The sequence below is a fragment of the Sander vitreus genome, chromosome 17, assembly GCF_031162955.1.
Source record: "Sander vitreus isolate 19-12246 chromosome 17, sanVit1, whole genome shotgun sequence".
NCBI classification, from domain to species: Eukaryota; Metazoa; Chordata; class Actinopteri; order Perciformes; family Percidae; genus Sander; species Sander vitreus.
The window spans coordinates 25,211,722-25,227,382 of NC_135871.1; the positions used below are offsets into that span (position 1 = coordinate 25,211,722).

General features: G+C 41.4%; 1 protein-coding gene across 1 annotated transcript in view; it reads left to right on the top strand.

Moving 5' to 3' along the window:
• The window catches only part of peli1b (pellino E3 ubiquitin protein ligase 1b), a 46,702-nt gene extending 33,022 nt beyond the window's left edge, over positions 1 to 13,680 (top strand). Inside the window, exons 3-7 of the mRNA XM_078272711.1 lie at positions 948 to 1,077; positions 2,221 to 2,322; positions 2,509 to 2,706; positions 4,255 to 4,443; positions 9,312 to 13,680. Coding sequence (XP_078128837.1) covers positions 948 to 1,077; positions 2,221 to 2,322; positions 2,509 to 2,706; positions 4,255 to 4,443; positions 9,312 to 9,890 — 1,198 coding nt within the window. The 3' untranslated portion in view covers positions 9,891 to 13,680. The remainder of the gene's footprint in view (positions 1 to 947; positions 1,078 to 2,220; positions 2,323 to 2,508; positions 2,707 to 4,254; positions 4,444 to 9,311) is intronic.
• Positions 13,681 to 15,661: the final 1,981 nt, after the last annotated feature.

Consider the following 15,661-nt stretch of genomic DNA (forward strand, 5'->3'; position numbering starts at 1 on the left):
CTCCTGTGGCTTCTGGGTGTCATAACAATGTTAAAGTAGTGAGCAATGTTTATGCATGTGGTAATGTTTATAAAGGTGGTTTGGTTAGCAGGAATAACAAGTCACGCTGGTAATGGCTTACTGTATCTAAAACATGTGTGTGTGCAATGAAGAACAAAACTTTGTGTAACCTGGGTGTGCGTGCTGTTTACAGCAACTAATGTGTATACATTTATACATGGAAACCCAAAGTACAGCTACAGTGTTTAAATCACTGGCTGCTATAGCTCATCATCATTGCTTATATCCACGAATTTTGCTTTTGTTAATCGCTTTTTTGTTGTTTGTATTAGTGTCGTCAACTAGTACCTTCTGCTATGTTGAATGAGATATCTTGATTTTTATGAATGCAATGCAACTTTTTTTTTCGAGGGATGAACCCCTTTTCTACTATAATGCAGCTGCATTTACTTTAGGATATTTAGCAAGACACGCACTCGCACTCACACTCACACACTCACAGAGACACAACAGCACAGTCACGGTGCAGCCGGGAGTCACAGAGACTCCATTCTGTTGGAGGGAACGCCTCTGTTTATCCTTCTTTCCTCAGCCATGTATCAGGCTAAATGAGTCTCTTTGTGTGTTTATTTTCTCAGCCTTTCTGGGGTTATGTTTGGAGGGCTTTGTTGTTTATGGGGACATGATGTGCTTTTGTAAAAAAAGAAGAAGAAAAAAATGCATGAAAGTATAGGCGTGTGTGTGTGTGTGTGTGTGTGTGTGTGTGTATGTGCGCGCGCGCATGCATCGGTCTTAGTGGCATGGAGGGAGTGCACCAAAATGCCTCAAGCATTTTCCACAATGACTGTTTTTCCAGTGTATTATACGGCTGCTCAGACAATAATGCCCTATTGTTTTGTATATGTATGTGTGTGTGTTTATGTGTTTGTGTACGTGTGTTTGTGCAGGTACAATGGCTCTCTGCCCAACGGGGACCGAGGCCGACGTAAGAGTCGTTTTGCACTTTGTAAGAGACCGAAGGCAAACGGGGTGAAACCCAGCACAGTTCACATCGCCTGCTCTCCACAGGCAGCCAAGGTGAACACACAGACATAAACACACACACACATACATACAGTATCATGTAGTCATCCCAGGGATCACGAAACTGCAGTCATCAAAACCCTACACATCAGCAGTTTCAGTCCCTTTCTTCTTGAACTGAAAGTTTACATGATGATTTAAGTGAGTTTCATGGCTATAGTGTTCATGAAAGTGATAAAGAAAAGACATATGCATGAGTTAGAAAATATCATTCTTTTCTCCTCTTAAAAAAGGATAATCTTTGTAGGGGTATGATTTTATTTGTCTGACAACATCAAATGAAACCCAAAGTTCAGTGGATTTGGCCTTGTTTGCTTTTTGTTCTGATATAAAAGTACCAGACACACACACACACACACACACACACACACACACACACACACACACACACACACACACACACACACACACACACCATCAGCAAGACAGGAAATGGAAAAGTGTTTAGCAAAGCTTCCCTGACTTAGCAGAAAAGGGAAAATAAGCAGATACAAGGCTCTGTCGAAGTTTAAAAGGTATTTGAACAATGTATTTTACACAGAGTTTAACTGGAACACGCTGAAGGTTTATAGGAGAAACATGTGAACGGTCCAGTGGAAGGTAACTGAGCGTTTTCTAGCAAAAGCCTGGGAAGCACATGTCCATGTGTTTCCATTGTCAGTTATAAGGCCGCCCAGACATCCGTTAAATGAACAGGCGGTTGGACACACACTTTTGTACTCTCACACACACACACACACACACACACACACACACACACACACACACACACACACACACACACACACACACACACACACACACACACAGGGTTTTAGCTGCAATGATTTAAAGAGTCTCAAAGTTCTGTTCTCATTTCTGTCTGTTGGGTGGTCCTGACTGACTGAATGAAGACGTTAAAGCTGTGTAAAGTCCAGCCAGTGACTACATAACTGAACTCTTCACCCACTCCACCCTTCCTATTTGTACCTATTGTTCTCCGTGAGGATCAGTGAGCAGGCTTTTCTTTGCCATAAAGCATGTTCAGGTTCAATCCTTGTGTACATTTTAAGTGAAGGGCTTGATTTGAGTGTATTCACTTTTGTCTCTCTATCTTCTCTGTTTTCATCTATCCTTTCTTCCTTACTGTCCCATCAGGCCATAAGCAACAAAGACCAGCACAGCATTTCTTACACTTTGTCTCGAGCCCAGACGGTGGTGGTGGAGTACACCCATGACAGCAATACAGACATGTTCCAGGTAACAAGCCTCAGCTTTTAAAACCAGTTACAGTCCTTATTTTTTCCCACTTCACTCCCTCTCACATGATTTACTTGTAATATCGCAATAATTTAATCTCATCTCTAATCTCATAGCTAGAATGCATTGTTTTCTTGATATCTCATCTGAAACATGTTAGAACACATCTCCATCTCTCTTCACCAGATCGGTAGATCAACAGAGGGTCCCATAGACTTTGTAGTGACAGACACAGTGGCGGGCAGCCAGAGTAATGCAGACACCCAGTCGGTCCAGAGCACCATCTCCCGCTTCGCCTGCCGCATCATGTGCCAGCGCACGCCGCCTTACACCGCACGCATCTATGCCGCCGGCTTCGACTCCTCCAAGAACATCTTCCTCGGGGTGAGCTGTGTTTTGTCTGGTGCTTCAGACGTGTAGGCGAGTATAAGACAGTAAAAGGCAAAAGCACCAAATAACCATATGACAAAAAAAATTGAGGGAATGAGACATTTCATAGTCATTTAGCTTGTGTTCTGGTAACATGAAAAGATAAAATTCTGTGCAAAACCTTTAACCTGTTTTTTTCCCTATCATGTTTGCTTTTACTTTGTAATAATTTTTTTTCATTTAATGTGCATTTTCACACCTACCTCATTTGGTCCGGACTTTCGGACTTCCGAACCAAAATTACAGGTGTGAAACCTCCCCCGGACCACGGTCCAGATCAAAAGACCAAATTTTGGTTTGGTTTGTTTATAGTGTGAAAGCATTTTTTGGATGGTTCAGACTTTCGGACCAAATACAAGAAGCTCTGGCAGGCTCTCCTTACAAGACCGGGGAAGCTCCTTTTAAGGAATAGCTCGGTGCTTAGTGTGTAGTGTACATGAGAGAGAGAGAGCGACGGGAAATGCGCTCAGAGCAGACAGCTGTTGGCTATCAGAGCTGAGAATACATCAGCAGCTTACTTGTTAAGTGGTAGTAAATGTACAGTGTCGGTTTCCGTTTGTCTCTGAATAAATGCTCCAGAAAGAAAGTTCCCGTGTCTTGCTTCTCAACATCACAACAAGACAAAAAGAACCGCGGCAGTAGGGGAGAGCAGCAGTCAGTTGAAAAAACTCCGACACAGAGAGAGGAGACGAGAGGACGGGGATGCCCGTCTACAAACCAATCAATTATAAGTATCTGGAGACGCAGCTCACGTATGTGATGACGACAGGACGTAGTTTTGTCACGTATAGATCTTTAGTGCGCTTGCATAACTGCAGTGTGAAACCAAACTTACCGGATCAAATGTATACAATGTAACAAAAACATGAACCTTGGTCCGGACCTTGGTTCGGACTTTCATGTGTGAAAACGCCCTCAGAAGCAAAAAAAATTTTTCTTGATTTGACATTGTCATGACAGCAGAGGGACAACAACTAATGTCCTGTCAAAGTGTCTATGAAAGGGCGCCTGGGTAGCTCACCTGGTAGAGTGCGTGCCCATGTACAGAGGTCTACTTCTCGGCGCAGCGGCCACGGGTTCGATTCCAACCTTCGGCTCTTTGCTGCATGTCATCTGTCTCTCTGCTCGCTCTCTCCCCCCTTTCATGTCTTCAGCTGTCCTATATATAAATGCCCAAAAAATTATCTTAAAAACAAAAGTGTCTATGAAAGTATATGAAAAAAGAGGAACTGATGCTTGATAATTTGCTTTCCAGTTTCCACTACTCCCTCTCCACCCTATATTGTGCATTGCACCCTGTTGTTTGGTGTTGAGTGCTGAGAGAGATGGCCATGTCCCACTATAAATTAGACTATACGATTGACAATATACCTACTTATCATAAACAACTGAGTGACAATATATTACAGATTTCTGAATCAGGACTGCATAATAAACATGTAAATTGTCCCCGTTCTGATCACACCATCTGATCACACCCTCCGATGTCTTCATTTTCCTTAGGAGAAGGCTGCTAAGTGGAAGACGTTAGATGGTCAAATGGACGGGCTGACCACCAACGGCGTGCTGGTGATGCACCCTCGAAACGGCTTCACCCAGGACTCCAAACCAGGCGTCTGGAGGGAGATCTCAGTCTGCGGCAACGTCTTCACCTTGCGGGAGACCCGCTCAGCACAGCAGCGGGGAAAGATGGTGAGAAAAGATGCTAAACATGTAGTGCCACATTCACGGTGTGTTCAGTGTGCTCAGAACATTCAAAACAAAGATTCAACTACTAAAGGGCTTTCACAGTCAGGGTGTGTTCACAGAGTAGTTTGAGATTAACCCTAATAAAACATTGCTGCTTTGGAAAGGAACTGTGCTTGTGGCTTTTCAAAAGGTAAGGACAGACGGGATAGCAGCTGACAGCCTGCAATAAGTGATTTCTGTGGCCATTTGAGTGCAGCGGATTTTGTGATCACAACATAGACATATCACTTTTTAAGCTGATATGGTGAACTTTTTAACAAACAGTTGCTTATTTACACATCCAGCAGTTACAGAGCAACATTATCATTCATTTGGAGTCATGTTTGTGTCCACCTGGTGGAATGTAAGTTCAATATTATCTCTGTTTTTAGTCACTACCAACTTTAGCTTCTAAATGCTCCACTGTGTTCAGCAGCTAGTCTCTAACTGTGTCTGTCTCTGTTTGCTGCTGGGCAGGTAGTGTACAGTGGGTTTTTAGAGCATTTTCTTTGAAAACAGCTGCCTGCTGCAGCTGAAATTACGCTGTGAGTGATAATTCTCTGTAGCTTCGTCACAATGATAGACCCTCTTCACATTGTCGTTGATTATAACCGCTTTAAAAATGAACAAAGCAATGAACAAAACAAATCCTGTCATCATGAAAACATTTTTTTTCAAGTGACTGCTTTTCCTACAAAAAAAGCTTCTTTCTGTCTGTCTTTCTTTCCATCACTCCAACTCGCACTCTTGTACCAACTCTGTCGCTCAGGCAGCGGGAGGTCAGTCAGAGCTTAACACCACCAGTAGGTTATCGGGACACCTTCCCCATGGCAACAGGTCCGGCTGTCAAAGCTGTGTGTAACAGGACCTTGTAAGGGGATCCTCAAGCTGACGTCAGAGCCTCTGAGCCAATCGTAACGCTCCCGCTGTCATGTGGCATTTGTCTGATTGCATTTAGGTTGTTGGTGGTGTGTATGATTAGGTTTCTCTCCTCTGTTCCTCTCCACCCCATTTTGCCACCCACAACATACACATCATCAACCACAAGCACACAGTCAGCAGTTCTAACATTAATCCGTCTCTTTATCTGGTGTCCCACCTGTTTTCAAGTCTCTCCAGTGCAGCACAAATTAACAGCTCTCTTATCTCCACCTGCCCTTTACCATCCAGTGAGTTAACTGTGTGTGCATTATCCACCACTATAGAAACCACTCATTATTCCACAGTTGATTGACAATTTAGATAGTCGGCTATTGGGAAAGCACCTATTTTCATTATGTACGGTGACAGAACATGATTGGGGTTTAATTGCCATGCTGAATGCACACAGGAGTGGAGACAACCCAGGGGAGTCTTGTCATTCTGGGGGATGGTGATGCTGTCACAGAAGATTTGAAGGATTAGTTTTAGTTTATTGTAGGTACTATTATGCAGAAACTAGAATCAGAATTGGAAACTGTAATTAAGCTGCTTAAGCATACTTTACATATCTGCTCTGTGAATCAAAAATCCTGTTGAGAAAAGTTTTTGGTTTCATGATGGCGCCCCCTAGTTTCACATTAATTCATCTAAGTAGATAGATACCTTGTGCCCATACAGCCAATCAAAAGGCTTGATTTTAAACCATATTTGCATCAAGCTGTAACAAGTTGCTTTATGAACTTGACTTTAAGATTTGTATTTGTTTATTATTTATTTACTGTAAACAAAAGAAAAATGTGTGAATCTGCAACATGGCCTCATGACTTTGCGTAAACATACATGCCACTTTCCTAAAGCCAAATGGCGTGTCATCTGTACGCATTTTGAGCTATCCACGTGTATGTCTACGCTGTATACAGTGGATGTAAAACATACATACCACGTGCCGTGCTATCGCGAGAACAACATCACGCGTGTAAAAAGTTTGGGTTTAGGGAAAGAACATTGAGAAAGGCTTTAGTAACACTTAAAAAAAAAAACGTCACATGCTTAGGAAAACAATAAACGGTTGGGTTTAGGAAAAGAACATTGGGGAAGGCTTTATTAAAAAAAGAAGAAAAAAAAAGGCCACACGCGGGACGCAATCCCGGCTCTCCTGGGTGAAAGTCCTGTGTTTTGCTGACAGGTCTGCAGTTAGTTGCCACCCATTTTGCAAGAGCTGTAGTAATTTTTTGGGGATTTTGTTTCATCCACAGGTAGTAAGTAGCACTCTCCAAAATAGTGCTTTGCCTGAGTCCGCTAGCATCTTTCAGCTATGTAATCTAGTGTACTGCACCCTCCCCTCACAGCTCTCTAAATGGGATAACTGCCCTGCGTTAGCGAAGGTTAACAGCTGAAGGACTTTCTGATGGAATAGCGGGGGTGGGGGGGGCAAGTTGTCTCAGCAAGTTCTGTGTATGTATTTGTGTGTGTGTGTGTGTTTGTTTGTGTTAAAAAAAACATCTATCATTAGAAAAACATGACACCAGAAAGTGATTTAGCCTGAAAAAACAAAAACAAAAACATTTGTGTTTTAGAGGATTTTTTATTTATTCTAAAGCAGTAAACCCAAGGCGATATTTTATGTGCAGCAGGTTCGCTTCAGTTTGTGGACAGACTCACACAGCCCTGCCAACAGGGCAGCTGCCTGCCCTTCTGCAGTTGGACACAAGGTTGAAGCCAGCTTAATTAGGAATATCTTACAGTGCAAAACACACACACACACACACACACACACACACACACACACACACACACACACACACACACACACACACACACACACAGGTTTGCAGTGAGCCTGCTGTGGGGGCTGTTGTAAAGTATAATAAATGAGTACAGTGACTGAGTTCCTGCTGTGTTTAATAAAAGTGTTTGTGTCGATAAATGATGTGCTTCTGTGTAATTAAATTATAACTGTGTGGCGAGAGTGAAAGTGTGTGGATGTTTACACGAATTGATTCGACTACGGAGCGCTCACACCATTAAACTTGAGTGTGGTTATTTATTGATCAGACAAATATTTTTTCATATTGTCATCTTTTCGTAGATGTGGCGGTAGGTTATTGATTAGAGGAGCAGCCATGTGATCCAAAAGGTTTCTGGTTTGAAATCAACTAAACAGCTGGGAGGAAAAAAACAACCACTGTTGTTCCTCGAGCGAGACACTGACCTAACTCTTACCCGTTCCAGTTTTACTGGGCAGATGTGAATGTGTGTTACTGCATCAGTGTGTGACATAAAGAGCACACATGCGCTCAGCAAACCTTCCCTGGACAAATGAAGGTTAAAAACTGTCACGGACGCATCAACCCATGGCTGCGTTGTGCTGCTGCCTCAGAAATGTGTTTTCCTTGAGCAACACCAGCGTTAGTATGAATGATCTCACCAAAAACCCTGGGAGCTCCCCTCATTTTTTTTTTTTCCTCAAATAGTTAGTGGGTAGTAGTCCTTTCTTTCCCTCCCTCTCTGCTGAGTCTTTCTCTCTTCATCCTCTCATTTGTGTCCCTGTGGAATTTCTCCTCTGTGTCTGATCTGACCGAGCCAAACCGAACGCTTCATCAAGATTGTAGTTTACTTACACCCCCGTTGTTGTTGTTTTTTTATTTCCTACTGATATCTTGCCTCTTGCCTCCTCCCTGCATTACACAGCTGTCTGAGGGAGAAATGTCTGTGTTACACTGCCACCTACTGTGCTCAGATGAATACTACTATATGTCCATCCATCCATTCTCTAAACTGCTTATCCTATTTACTTTCATGGGGGGGCTGGAGATATCACTCACAATTTTAATGGGTAGGAATCCGTTCAATATAAGTAAAATAGTAGGAATATAACAAGTAGGACTATTTAGAGAATCCTGGAAAAAATCATCAGCTTTTGTGTTTTATATCATTTTGAACTGAATATTTTTATAAAGAGACATTTCAAGATGTCGGTCTCTTGACTTTTGAGGGGCAGTTTACATTTTTTGTGGACTTTTTATAAAAAGAAATGTATGAAAATAATCAGATAAATCAATAATAACCTGTTACATAGATAATCTGAAATAATCTTTAGCATTCCTAATATTGTTTTACAATAATCTTTCAAGACTATCACCCTAGTATCAAAGTTGAGTTCCCGTTCATATTATTTCGACAGAAGTAAAGCTGTAATAAATTAATAGAGAAAAGTTAAAAGTCAGTATCTATGTATTATAGTTATTTTTTTAGCCAAGCCAGCAGTGGGTTTCCAGGTATAGCAGTGTGGGTCTACAACTATTGCTGTAGATGTATTGCCATGAAAAAAATTATACTAACTTTGGTGATCTCCTGACTTTTTATCTAACACCATCATGTACACATAATCCATGTTCTCCAAAAAATGAATAATAAATAGCCTGTAGCTACAATTGAGGGAAACAGAGGTCAAGTATGAAGTGTTATTTCTGGGAATTTGACCTTAAGTGCAGTTTACGTTTTCTATCATTTAAAGTAAGGTTCTTTAGATGCAGTGACCTAACATTTGGACAATGTTTAAGACAAGAAAATGTAAGAAATAAATAAATGAATAAATACAACAATTTAAAAACTTTTCCTACCAGGCTTGGTAGAGCAGATGAAAGTCAAAGAGATGTTCTTTAGAAAATCATGTTGAGAAACTTACAAGAATACAACATTTCAGTTAAATAGAAAACAAATATGGAAAAATATCTGGAGGTGGACGGGCTACTTGGACTCATGACCTCAGTATTTCTAAAATCGGCCCTGATTGTAACATCTTGTCTTGTTTGGTATTTAGTGATCTCAGGGTATGACCTGCTGTATTTTGTATTTTTATACTCCTGTTATCTGTAGCAGCTCATCTCTGTAACGTCTATCTGTTCCAGGTGGAGACTGAGAGTCAGGAGCTGGTCGACGGCTCTCTCATCGACCTATGCGGTGCGACTCTGCTGTGGCGCACTGCTGAAGGCCTGTCACGCACTCCCACCCTCAAACACCTGGAGGCGCTGCGGCAGGAGATCAACGCAGCCCGCCCGCAGTGTCCCGTGGGCTTCAATACGCTGGCCTTCCCCTCCATGCGTCGCAAGGACACGCCGGACGAGAAGCAGCCCTGGGTCTACCTCCAGTGTGGCCACGTGCACGGGTACCACAACTGGGGCAACCACCGCGAGGAGATGGAGGGCCGGGAGGGCCGGCAGAGGGAGTGTCCCATGTGTCGAGCTAAAGGGCCGTACGTGCCGCTGTGGTTGGGCTGCGAGGCGGGGTTTTACGTGGACGCCGCCCCGCCCACTCACGCCTTTAACCCCTGCGGCCATGTTTGTTCAGACAAGACGGCAGCCTTTTGGAGTCAGATCCCGCTGCCGCACGGCACACACACCTTCCACGCCGCCTGCCCCTTTTGTGCCCAACAGCTGACTGGTGAGCAGGGCTACGTCAGACTCATCTTCCAGGGGCCCCTCGACTAGCAGGGGCAACTTCCCAGCATCCCTTGTGTGAAGCAGAGCTGGGAGTTTTTTTTGTTAAGACGCTGACCCTTCAATGAAAACAGGGAGCTACACAGATTTGTTTTTTTCCCCCTCTGCAGTTAAGATATAAACTTTTTTCTGGACTTTTTGTCTCTCTCATTTTTAAGTGACCTTTGTATTGCTTTTTCATGAATGACAACAAAGATTTCTATATTTTCAGAGACACAAAAACCAAACAGAGAACACTGATGGGTAAACTTTTTGTTTGTTTCTCGGAAAGAACTTTCAACAACAGTATTTTTCTAAATTACTAATATACTGTAGTGCAAACATACGGTTTTTATTCATGTTTATTGTTGCAGTACACATCTGTGTACATCTCTTAGAGCTAATTTAAACAAAGATGTTTATTTATGGCCCAGGAACCATCGCTTCATCCTTTATCTGTCAGATATGCCTAACTTCAATACTATTTAGCATTTTAATTTGAAAATACAGTATATTGTTGATCAGATATAAAGTTCTAGGTGTGTTCTGAGGGTTTCGTTCTGTGTCTTTCCCCCACGTTTGCCCCCTCAGATCTGTTTGTCGTATTTATACACCCCGTCCTCTGGCGTGCTCTCACTTTGTGTGTTAACCCCTCAGTTATACTTCTCGCTTTTTCACATTCAAAGCAATAGATTTGGAACGGAAACCTCTTGCAGCATTATGGGAAACTGAGTCTTCTGGGCATCTTTGTAACACTCAGACACTCAACACAGCCTAAATGGGCCGCTCCCTCCCTTTAAAGTCCAAGCGAAAGCGTTTTCGCAGGTGAGTGAATCTTTTCTGATCACAGGTTAGCCATGATACCGCAGCTATGTAGCTAAAACACACACACACACACACACACACACACACACACACACACACACACACACACACACACACTCTCTCTAACCAGACCTGGTCAGACTTGCACAAATTAACTCAATTTACAAAAAGAAGAATACAGATGTTAAAGAAAAAAGAGAAAGTGCTGCTTGTTCCTTATTCTGCTGTGATGTTTTAGGGCTCACCTGCACAGTTACAGCATGAAATTCATGCTGTAACTCTGCAAATAATTAAAAATATTTTGCCAGACACAGTATTCTTATCTGTATTAATCTTCTCAGCATTGAGCTGAGAAATAGAACAAAACATATTAATGATTAACAACACCCTGACTGTCTTTAACTAGACATTTAAATGCAATGAAAACTTTCACTCCAGCCAATACTGTAAGATGCTTTCAGAGGCTGATAATGATGTGTTTTATTTTTGAAAAACACTGATTTACTGCACTGCATTTCAGGCATGATTTTAAATACTAGTCATGATTTGTAAGAAGGGGGACTTGAGGTCATTTCAATGTGCATCTCTCTCTCTCTCTCTCTCACTCACCTGAATTGGGACAGTGCAGAAAGACCCATCCATCTGAACACATGGCTGTTTGACTCAGGTTTGATGCACACAAACAACATGCATGGCTTCAAGCTACACAATTCTCTTCGTGGATGTGTGTGTACTTATCAGGGCTTTATATAAATTTGTGCTTTTCAAACAGTGTGAAGTGGTCCCTATGCAGCATTTTAGGAGCGACGAGCTCTACAACGCGAGTACAAACATTTCAGGACTGCCTGTTCTTTCATTTACTTATGTTTATATATTCAAACAGCTTTGCTAATAACAGTCACTCGGGCTGAACGAGAGTGCTGTTAAAGGTGTCTTAACAAGCTGTAGGGGGCTGTTAATTTCGCCTGCTATATTGATGTGGTCGCCAACAGATCAATTTGTGATACATGTGGTACAAGTGTATCTTGTTTAAAACTATGTAGACCACAAATAAAGGTCTGTAGTTTAATAAAACATGAATTCTGTGAGGTGGCCCGAACAACCAAAAGAAACTCTTGGCTGTCGTCTCGTTAATACGGTCCTCCAAACCAGTCAGAGAAAAGTCAACTTCAACCTAAAGTCTGCTAATAGAAAATGGACTAATTTAGCGCACATTAGTGCCAAATGATTCATTGTTTTTATATCAAAATTTGTACCTGAATTTGAAAGAGAGCAGTTAATCACAAGAGCTATGATTTTATTAGAAAGATTAGGGGAGAGAGAGATGGGGAATGTCTGGACGCAAACTAGAGACATCGCAGTTCTTGGTCGGCGTCTCAACCCCGAGGCCACACCACCCGGCTATGACTTTAAATATAACTTAAATTATTATGTAAGATATAACCAGATATGACAGCTGTCATCAACACATTTACTCAGCTGTAGTTGGAGGACCTAAATAACAAGCAACTGTATTACTGTTCTCTTATTCCACTTAGGTACAAAGAAGAATACTTGGTGATAATGCTCGATATATATGCGTATCTGGTTTAAAACTATGTCTATCTATCTGGCGTTTCATTTATAGAAAAAAAAAAATCATTTCGATCTCAATTGGTTAGAAAAAGTTTGATTAGATATTTCCCTCAATTTGTTCAGCTTATCAAAAATTCATCTCTACAGAGAACAGACAAAAACAAAGTGTACATCATTTCTTTGATGAAATTTGTATTGATTTACAAAAAGCACTGCGCCCCACAGCTCCCAGGGGTGACGAAAACACCGACCTCAAAATAATGACATCTATATAGCGAATGTCACAGTGATCGAACTTACTTGGGTCATAGATTGACATGCAAAAAAAAACTAAAAAATCTAAGACAGAAATGTGAACATTTTATTTAAATCTCAACTTTTAAGCCAACATGAACCAGAAGTCTGTAAATTGTTTAGAAAAATGGAAATGCAAGCATCTACATCTCATGACAAACTGGGCAGAGGAAGATCACCCGATATGATCGAAAGCTGGATTACAGTACAGCTACTAAATGGACCTTTATGTCGACTACTGACATCCTATACTGTAGTGTAGACCCATCAAACCAATAACACACACAGACTGAGACAAAGTAATGAGTGCAGAGAAGGCAGTCCTGATATTTCGCACATTGGGACAATTTGTGCTTTTACACAGTCTCCCGCTGCGTACACAACACATCCTGCATCCAGTTTTCTCAAAAGAACGAGACACACACTCGTACTGTAGACACTCCCAAACACTGAAGCAGCTTCACTGATCAGAGTCACTTACAAACTGTTCACAATACCTTCGTCACTATACACAGGTGTGTATGTCTGTTTTTGTGTGTGTGTGTGTGTGTGTGTGTGTAAGAGAGCGAGATTGTAATTTATGTGTTCATGATGATTGTATGTGTGCAGTTTGTGTGTGTTCCTCTGTCCACACAGTAGTTCTCGAAACACACAGTATCATTTCCATCACCCCAGTGCTTGGAATGCAACACACTAACTCACCTCAGGGAGAAAACAATGGCCTGTGTCACACACACTCACACTCACACTCACACTGCTAAGATCTTCTGAGGATACCTCATAAGTAACAAAAAGTCTATTGTGGATTTAAAGTTTTGTGTCTCCTTCACCCAGTTTTTGTTTTGTTTTATGGACTCTGAGGCATCATGTCTCTCTCTGTGGATAAAGTGTGCGAGTAAGGGCTTCACTCTGTTTCTGTACTGTTATCACAACACTATTTTAACTCCACATGTCCCCCCCCCCCCCCTCGCTCTTCTTCCACTTCTTCGTCTTCGTCTTTTCCTCCTCCTCTCCGGAGTCTCCTTGTGCTTGTAAAGGCTAAAGCAAAGAATGTTTTCAAACACTTTTTTTGTAACAACTTTAAACAATAAAGTGTAAAAGTGACATATTTCACTGTGTGCTGGGTTATGATTAAACAAAATCTTTGTTTTGCAGCTTAGAAATATTTAATAATAATGTAATAGTAACAGTGAGGTGGATATGCAAAGCATCTGTTCTAGTGTTTTGTAAGGAAGGAAATGCATTCAACACATTTGTTAGACATCATGGATAGACACTGAATGTAAACCTAAGTTTTGTTTGTTTACAAGAAAACTCCACAGGGCACCTTCAAGCTCTTGCCTAAGTTTAAAGAGAAAGGCATTCTTAGTTGTTATGCTAGTTGTTATTAAGAGTTAAACACAAAAGGAAAAACCTCAGCTAATCTGCATATCAGTGTGTGGTTGTGATTTGATTGACAATGCTGGCAACACAAAAGCAAATAATGGATTTAGAGCTGGACATGGCACCGCCACTCAGCTAAGCTGCCAGTTTGTCCCAGTGGACACTGGAAAACATCCCACCACCATTATAAAAGAGACATCTGTAAATCTGTCAGTTTTACCTATTTGAGGGGACTATTTAACGCTCACCTTTCAGTTTTGGTTCGCATATAATGTGAATATTAGGGTTGTTTAAAGTCAACACTAAGGCAATGCATTTATTTGTACCTAAAAGTTGAGTCTGAATCTCAACTTTGTTAACCAGATCTTAAAGGTCCCATGGCATGAAAATGTCACTTTATGAGGTTTTTTAACATTAATATGCGTTCCCCCAGCCTGCTTATGGTCCCCCAGTGAAATGGCGATACTTGTAAACCGAGCCCTGGGTATCCTGCTCTGCCTTTGAGAAAATGAAAGCTCAGATGGGCCAATCTGGAATCTTCCCCTTATGATGTCATAAGGAGCAAGGTTACCTCCCCTTTCTCTGCTTTGCCCGCCCAGAGAATTTGACCCGCCAATGAGAGAGAGACATCATGGCTTTCAAATGAGCAAAGTGGCAGTTGGTCAAGACCACACCCCCGCTCTCCACCTTGCCCCCCCCCTCTCTCCTCCTCAATAGCTACAGACACAGAAATGGCACATCCTAAGGAAAGCTCATTGTGGGACTGGCTCTAGTGGCTGTAATTCTGCACCAAGGCTGAATTTCAGGAAAGAGACTTCAGATACAGTATTAGGGGACCATAAAGGCCTATATAAAAGAGACTTCAGATACAGTATTAGGGGACCATAAAGGTCTATATAAAAGAGACTTCAGATACAGTATTAGGGGACCATAAAGGTCTATATAAAAGAGACTTCAGATACAGTATTAGGGGACCATAAAGGTCTATAGAAAAGAGACTTCAGATACAGTATTAGGGGACCATAAAGGTCTATATAAAAGCATCCAAACAGCACCATGTCATGGGACCTTTACATCATAGCTAAACTCAACCTCTGTAATTACAAAACATTTCAAATTATGGTATTTTAACAAGGAGGCTTACAATCTTCCCAAAAATCATAATTCTGAATAAAGATTCAAAGTAATATTAACTTCATAGGTGTGCTGTACTTTATCTCAGAATCATGTTTAATATTTTTGCCTTATTTCCAAGCTATCCACTTTTAATTTTGGTTAACCCCTCTAGTTTCTGAGTTGGGTGGGTGGTAGTGGGAAGTCCTGTTTTCGAAATAGGCGAAAACAGGACTCTTTTTTCCTGATTTACAGAACTGATGTTATATTAGCTTCCACATGAAGCTGTAACACCACACCAAGACAACAAAAATGTTGGATGGTTGAAAAAAAAAAAAAAATGGAGATACAAAATGTATTGTTATCCTTCCTGAGTACTTATGTCGTCATACTTTGTATGAATAGTATGAACAAAGACATGATGTTAAATAAACTACAGCTTTGAATTGTACTTTTCATCCTGTGTTTGGAGGAATTTGAGTGTAGAAATATGACAATTTGCTGTTGACTTCCTGTTCTGGATTAGGTTATTGATGAATGCAGTGATTGTGGGTGTAGAGACACAACAGATGATGCATGCTCATTATTTCATA